Genomic DNA, 7,829 nt, shown 5'->3' on the forward strand with positions numbered 1-7,829 from the left:
GTTCCATTAATACAAAGGGGTGATAAGTAAATAACATACTTTATTCTAAGCTATATAAAAACATACTTGCATTGTTATTCATACACTTGCAGTATATATTTGCATATTTTATGTTAGCATAATTGATGAGTATGAAATTAGTTTTTTTTCCTCTATGAGCAAAATAATACACAATCGAGGCAATTCAGGCAGAAGAAACATTTTATTACAAAAACAGTTTTAATACACTCAGTACAGGCCTTTGTTAGCCAATGGGTGTGTCAAAAAAAGTTTCAATTTACTTGAAAAATACTTGTAATGGATATGATGCAGTTTGACTGATTACTCATTTACTCTAAAGGTGACATTAATTGTTGACTATGGGAATGCCTCATGTTGAATTGATCACACCTAAACAAAACCTCACATGTCATTTGATAAACACTGCATTTTAAAAGCTTTAGAAAACCTATTCCAAAAAGCAGTTTTTGATAGTTCAGTTATTCTTTATTAGTTCCTTTTTAGTTCCTATTGCACACTGAGGAACCTCCTTTTCTTAGCTGTGTGTGTATATGCATGGTGACGCCACTCAACATCTGCGGTGCTCTCATTCTCCAGGGTGCCGAGTTTGATCATGTACACTAAACAAAAGAAGAGATGTAAACATTTACACATCCCAAAACAGCACAGAACAGAGGAATTTGACTGAGAGTTTTCTAGGAAACACTCAGTGCTTTTATCAATGCAAAGCTTTTCGTATTGGAAATTTTACCTGTGTGAGAATCTTCAAGTGGTTTTTCACTGGTCTTTATTTAAAGGAACAGTTCGACACTTTGGATATTAGACTGGTATCTCCTTTCAAGATCAATTTTAATTTTAATTCTGGACACTGGCTTAAAATCAGGGTCGTGTTCAAAAAGACATTAGCACTGCGCAAAAACAATTTTTTTATTTTATTTACAATAATAAATAAAATACAATTAGCAGTACTCTTTGGTGGAAAAACCATAATGCAGTCAATGTTTCTAAGCAACCTCAGACATGTTCTTAGCATTTCTGTTCTGCAGCTACTGCAAAATATAATAATTAGTCATTCGTCATTTAGCTGACACTTTTATTCCAGGCGACTTACAATTGCTATGTATATCAGAGGTCGCATGCCACTGCGCTGATTTCTTGGTCACGTCCTAAAAAACACCGCTTATTACCACCACTTCACTAATTTGAATTAAACCATGTTACTATAGGTTGAGGGATCTGGCAAAAAAATGCAGGGTCATCTGGCAAAAAAAAAAGTTTAATCTGGCTAAACTTTTGTTGTACCGCAATGCCACATCATCCAGCAATGCACTGAACTGGCAAATTAAAAACTGTATGTGCAGTGTTTCCTCTAGGATTTTTTTCAGCAGTGGGGGGAGGACAAACAGTTCACAAAACAAGTAAACTTCAGTGTTTCCCCTAGGATGGAGTTGTAGCAGCGGAGGTGAAGCACAATTTTTGTCTGAATATAAAACCCCAACACAACATGTCTCAGCAACATTGCTCTTGTGTCCTTGAGCATGCGATGCACCTTTGAATAGCTTAAAACTGCAGTGTTTTCCCAGTTTAATATGAGCTTTAGATGAATGTTTTGGTGTTGGTTGGGGGTTTGGGGGGGCTCCCCCAAGAAAATCTTGTATGTAAAAATATTATAATATGTAATTTCACAACATATTGGGCCATTATTTTCACCATATCTCTGAACAAATAGTTGGAAAAGCTAGAGCAGATAATAAATAAAACACCCAAAGATCAGTCTATTGGGGAGGAACTATAACCTTTAGATTTGGGGAAAGTAATTTGGTTGGTTCTGTTGCTCCACAATAATTTAGTACAGTGATGGCACAGCATGTTTTGGGCATCACCCCCTGAAACCCTGTTAATATGACCTCAGAATCATTATAGATACGACTGTTCATGTTTGCCTTTTGTGTCTTCATTTTACAGCTTCTGACATTTTTCTGTAGACATTAATATAAAAAATAGACAACATGAGAAACCTCCTCCCTTCTGAAGTGCATGTTATTGCACATTAAAATCCAAAAAGAAACGTCTCTAGCTTAAAAGGATTAGTTTGCATCACTAATTAGCTTTCCTAACCTCAGCTCCTCCAGTCACCTCCGTCCTTTCTTTTCCAAAACCACTTTTTCAGACTGAAAACTGAAAAATAAATGAATCAGTCTGTACAGGACAGAGCTGCAGGCTACGTCAGTTTAGTCTAAGTTTTTACCTGATGTTCTCAACATTGGACAAGTAGGCAGTAATAAAATACAGCTTCCAGTTACTTTCTATAAATTGAGCTAATGTTAAGTTACATAGCAGCTCTGTAGCTGCTGTTGAAGCTTTCCTGCTCAGCTGTGCAGTCAGAAGGGGAGGGGAGATGTTAGCTAACTTAGTGCTAACCGGCTTCACTTTTCCAGCAGGTGGGAAACAGACTTTTCTTGGCTGACACACTGTAACAGACACCGTACATTTACTGCCAGAATATTTTCCTCCGCTCGCGTTCACCGCCACTTTCTGCAGCTCGGACAATCAAACGTTTGCTACGCACCTCCTGATTCAGAGTTACGCTGCTCTTATAACACCATCTGTCACGTATGTTCTGCATAGAATGAGGAGAGGAAGCGAGCAGAGCATTGAGTGTGGCCGTGCTCGCACAGTGTGCGAGTGAAAACATTTGTAGAGCATTGTTTAATGATTTGTGGGAAATTTTAGTAGTGGCGGTCGTGATACACTGATGTGCAAACACATATTACAGATTATTTTGTCAAGGAATTGCCATAATTCTGGCTATTATCAAAATGAGATATTTTCGCCACGATGACTTGGTTTTAACATCCTGTTTCGCAGTCCTAAACTGTTGAGCAATGTTTCAGTTTCTAATAAGCCTTCAAACTCATGGATCAATTAATCCAACAGAAAAGATACTTCTTGGAACCATGCAAAGGTGTGTTTTTACATGTTGTGTATCTTGTTAACTAGTAAGTTAGTCACCAGTACATCCAAGAGTCACCCAAGTTTTGTTCATGATAAGTTATTACACTATTTCCCCCTGCTTCTTAGCACTAAGTTAAGTGAACAGGTCCTGGACCTATCTCAGGACAGGGTGAACCTAGAAGGTGAAACATCCCATCATCAATTAATACTTACATTTCATTTCAAACCTGGGCCCTACTTCTGTCAGCTCAATGTTCTTGTGGTCTGTTTTCTTGTAGGTGTGATGTCTGTAATAAAAAAGCATTACTCTTAGAACCGTGAACCTCAAATAACTATGGTGGCCCTGAGAGCTCAACACACTGCAACATAAGAAGTCATACAAGAAATAAACAAGCAAAGAAAGAAAACATCTTCACCATTTTGACAACACATTCAGCATTTAGACATAATGCTGCAAAGGGAAAAAGAACAACCAAATATAGGAATGCTGCAAAGTAGTACACACAGAAACTGTGACGGAAAGAAAAAGTGATGAACGTGCCTGGACACAGCTGGGACACACCTGTTGACACACTAAAAACTGAAATTTTAGCAAATATTCCAACACCCGACTTCAATAACTTCATGAGTCACAAACCATGGCAACAACAAGCATGTCCCGGCCGTGTTCATTACTTTTTAGTGTTCCTTGGAAACGCCTGTTGTCATCTGTGCTTCTTTAAGCGTTTCTGTATTTGTTTGTGTTTTCTCACTTTTGTAGCATTCTTTCTAAATGCTGTGCACATGTTGTGCAATAGGTGAAGCTTGTCTTAATTTGCTTGTGTTTTGTCTATTTGCACATGTCTTCTTAAGCTGCAGTGGGTTGAGCTCTCCGGGCCACCGTAAAGTTTGCTTGGTCTGGTATTTACATTGAGGGAGTCCTTTCACGCTGACCTGAAAGTGATGAAGTCCTCTTGGTTGGCGAATGTGATGACACGCCTGCTGTCCTCCTTCGGCACTGGAAAAAGATACTTGAGGATATTCGATACCTGTGCGAGCAGAATTAATTAGCTGTATGCACAAACAAGTGGTGACAGAATATCAGTGGCATGTGTACAGTGCATGGTCCAGCACTCACTTACTCACCCTCTTGCCGAGTCGTGAGGTGAAGTTGTGAAAAATAAGGTGGGGGTAGGCCTCAGACATGGTGCCTATGTCTGGAACATCATGCCTCATTACCACGTTGTAAAGTGTGAAATAAGCCGTGGGTCCAAATGGCAAGTGGCACACCACGAGGCCATCTGAAAATATACAGGAACAAAACCATCAAATACTCCAAGTGCAGTTTCTTGTACTGATGTCGTTTACTTTCAGATTAATACTCTGGTTAAACAGTGTTTTCCAGTTGTCCTTTTACCACTTAGAAAATGACTATAACACGCTAACATTCTGATGTTTAGCATGTGTGTTTGCTACAACTGAGGCTGATGGGAATTAAATAATTATAATTCATCCTCTGAATAAGAATGAAGTATAAAAGTGGGAGAGAACTTTAGCTTTGTTAGTGGTTGCTTCGTGTGCTTTCTGTACTACGTGTAACACACAGCTAGAGGGACTACCTGCTTAAAACCACAGAAACCAATCTAATGTTACAAATAGGAAAAACTAAGAGTAAATAGGCGTACCTGGCTGTCCTCTGGTTTCATGCATGATGACAAGGTCTGTAACGTTGTTGGCTTTGCAGGCTCGCACCAGTGAAGCGATCTCATGGTTCCCTCTGTTCATGCGCTGGGCTCCAGGGAACATCAGCTTTACCTCCTGTAACAAGTTACATACGTCACATGCTGTTCTCCTCTCTATGTTCAATACTTCCTGTTTATCCCAACTGTCAATTCTTCAATAAAGAACAGAGATTCAGAGAGGAAGATGTTTGAGCTTCAGTAAACATATGACATGTTGCCAAGTGTCAAAGTGATGGATTATGCACAAGAAGGAAAATGTGTAAGTCTGATGTTTCTGTTGTTCAGCATTTTGCTTTAAATGTAATAAGCCGCAGTAACTGTATTAATGATGCATTAATGATTGTGATCTGCAAAAAGCAGCCTTTAACTGGTTTTAAATGTAAACGTGGGATTGTCTGTCTGTGCTGTTATGAAGCGAGAATCTGTCAAAGGTGTTTCCCTGTCTTTCAGCCAACACCCCAATAATAACCCAAAGTAATCAATATTTTATTATATTATATATATTAATATTTGAATCTTTGTTCTCCATATATATTTAATTGTATGTTTCTCTGTAGGCAAATTTTACATTTTAGCATGTTCAGATGACCTGTGCTCTGACAAAAGAAGACTCTAGGTTATGCTAGCAATTCATTGGAAGTGTAGAAACTAAACACAGTCTCCATTTTCTCTATGATTACATACATAGTTAATTTAAAGACAATTCTAAGAACCTTTTTAAAATTATTTGAAAATGACAGACCCAAAAAAATAGTGTGTTAACGTAAATGTTGAGCACATGTAATCCAAAACTGTCATTTTCAATGTCTTCTTTTAGGAAACCAGATTGGCTGAGCCACAATGGAGTATAGTGTAGATATCTAACCACACAGCATGCACATATACATTTCATATGGGGGGTGAAAAGCCGCCTGCAGATTAAAATTCACTGCCCCACTCACAAACACTAAAACAATGAGATACATGAACCAGCATGTGGCTAGTTCACATCATTCTCTCTGTGCTCAGTTATTGGTCCCTCTGGCAACATCTCGTTCCATCTGCTGGACTAGATGAGAAATTCATTACAGAGAAACTGTACTGACCTTGGCAAACATTTTGAGTCTGGAGCTGGGGTCCCTGGATGTGGTTACCATGACTTTAGGATCTTCCACTCCGGCCCATTTATACTCATCATCCACGTGTGAGCTGACACCTGAGCAGGTAAGACCAAAGAAATAAATATAAATGAATACACTGATGATTAAACACAATGGGAGGAACACTGATACATGGTAATATCAAATAGAAAGCTGTTAATCATAGCAAGAACACTAGCCTTCTGCCCCTTCATCATCATACTCCAGTAGTTTCTGTAGCTGCAGAGCATCTTTGCGTACCTCAGTTGGAAGAAGGTGATTTTCTGCAGAGCAAAAAACAGCTTGTGTTATAGCAGGCTTTATATTAGGATCTTTTACACTGCTGACCACTTGTCATAAAAAATGCAGCAGGAACACTGGAACCTCCTGATCACGCCATCCTACCATCAAGTGCGCCCTTCAGCTTCTGTTTCTTCTCCTCAATTGTTCGGAGCCTGTCCTCTTGTGCCTTCCTGTACAGGTACTCTCGTCTCAGTCTCACCTCTCGACGAAGCTATAGTAACGTTACATCAAGAACATTACAAATTACCATACCAAATTATCTCAAGCTAAGAGATGCTGGCTGTCAATGGGTGAATGTCTTTTGAAAAACAAGTGTGAGCTTGGTTCAGAAGCCTGCTGGGGACATAAATATATTATTTTGATATTTGTGTTCGTTTTACATTTTTAAACAACATTGGATGGTTTTCAGAAAGCTGAAGTCAATCTGAAATGTTAAATATTCAGTTTTAAGTATTTAAAACATGTTCAACATTTCATATGACATTCCTTAATAAAAGCATGGGAATTTTAATATTGTGAATTCTGCGTTCTCCAGTTCACTTATATGAAGCAGTGGGAGTTGTCCTAAAGTTGACACCTATTTTAACTAAGCGCTGCTTGGGAAATTGGACCTAAGCTGATGACGAAAGAAAGTGTATCATTTGATAATCAAGGACAGATCTTGACTAACGTTAGTCATGTTTTACGAGATCTGCAGGTTTGTAAGAAAGCAGTTCTGTGTGTTTTATTTGTGCCAAAACCCAAAGGGGCTAACGTTATTTCCATACATGAGAGAAAGATAGCTAGCTAAGTTAGCTATGGTAACGTATCACTACACAACCGATTTCTTAAAAACTTCAACCATTATCAAGTTGTGGACCAGACTGTAACGTTAATGTTTACGTTCAGTGATGAAGAGCACATGAATTTACCATTAGCTAGGTTGCAAATGAAACTTAGCTAGCTCGCCGGCGTAAACTTAATAACAAGCTATTAAGAGACTTAATTTTCTAAAATAATTTATTTTTTTATTTTTCAACTTACCATGATGTTTCTTCAGTTAACAGCTAACTAGCAGGTAAGCCCTACTCACATGGAGCTAGGAAGACACGCGTACAAGAGTTTCCTTCATTGGCTGACAGAGGAGCCAATGGCAGTGCTCGATACTGACTGCCAAGACCTTTAAAAAAAAAGCTCGAGACTCAAGGATTTTGATTTTTGGCAGTGTTGAGCAACGTGGGCTGTATACTGGCTACAAAAATCCTGGAAAATCGACCTTTACACAGTTTAAGATTAAAATGAGTTGCGATAAGTCTTGTTGTGGACAAGTTTTAAACAGTGTGTAGGTAGACATTCCCTGATAATTCGCCTAAAAAAGCAGATGTTCGTCCTCTTTACTACAATCTGAGCATAACCACTTCCTGAGCTTGGATTATGCAGCTTCGCTTTAAGCAGTTGGTATTGGTGTAGCCCTTTATGATGATAATTACAATTGAAGGGTTCCCTTTCATAGTTTAAAAACTTGAGGACTAACATTAGATTAGTATATTGCTTTATACAGCCAAGTACACAAATGGTTTAAATGGTTAAATGCAGGTCTGAAAGCCAGTTGGCATGTTGTGAGAGATAAAATGGTCTCCTGATGTGCCATGTATGGATCAGGATGGGTTTTTCAGTCTATTCATTTCAAATCACTTTCTACATTCATTATGAAATCAGAGGAATCAGAGGAAGATGGCCATAAAAGGCAATA

The 7,829-nt window shown here is 38.5% G+C and overlaps 1 protein-coding gene across 1 annotated transcript; it reads right to left on the reverse strand.

The window, feature by feature from the left end:
- Positions 1-183: 183 nt before the first annotated feature.
- On the reverse strand, positions 184-7,249 carry imp4 (IMP U3 small nucleolar ribonucleoprotein 4). Its single transcript, XM_038703169.1, has 9 exons — positions 7,121-7,249; positions 6,200-6,308; positions 5,995-6,078; positions 5,762-5,871; positions 4,620-4,752; positions 4,081-4,235; positions 3,889-3,983; positions 3,169-3,242; positions 184-620 (listed from the first exon to the last, which is right to left on the reverse strand). Exons 1-9 carry the CDS (start codon positions 7,121-7,123, stop codon positions 508-510), a joined length of 876 nt encoding a protein of 291 aa, XP_038559097.1. The 5' UTR covers positions 7,124-7,249; the 3' UTR covers positions 184-507.
- Between the last annotated feature and the right edge of the window lie 580 nt (positions 7,250-7,829).

This window comes from Micropterus salmoides, unplaced genomic scaffold (assembly GCF_014851395.1).
Source record: "Micropterus salmoides isolate LMB-PRFRI ecotype aquatic unplaced genomic scaffold, ASM1485139v1 Ms_hic_scaffold_7, whole genome shotgun sequence".
Classification (NCBI taxonomy): Eukaryota; Metazoa; Chordata; class Actinopteri; order Centrarchiformes; family Centrarchidae; genus Micropterus; species Micropterus salmoides.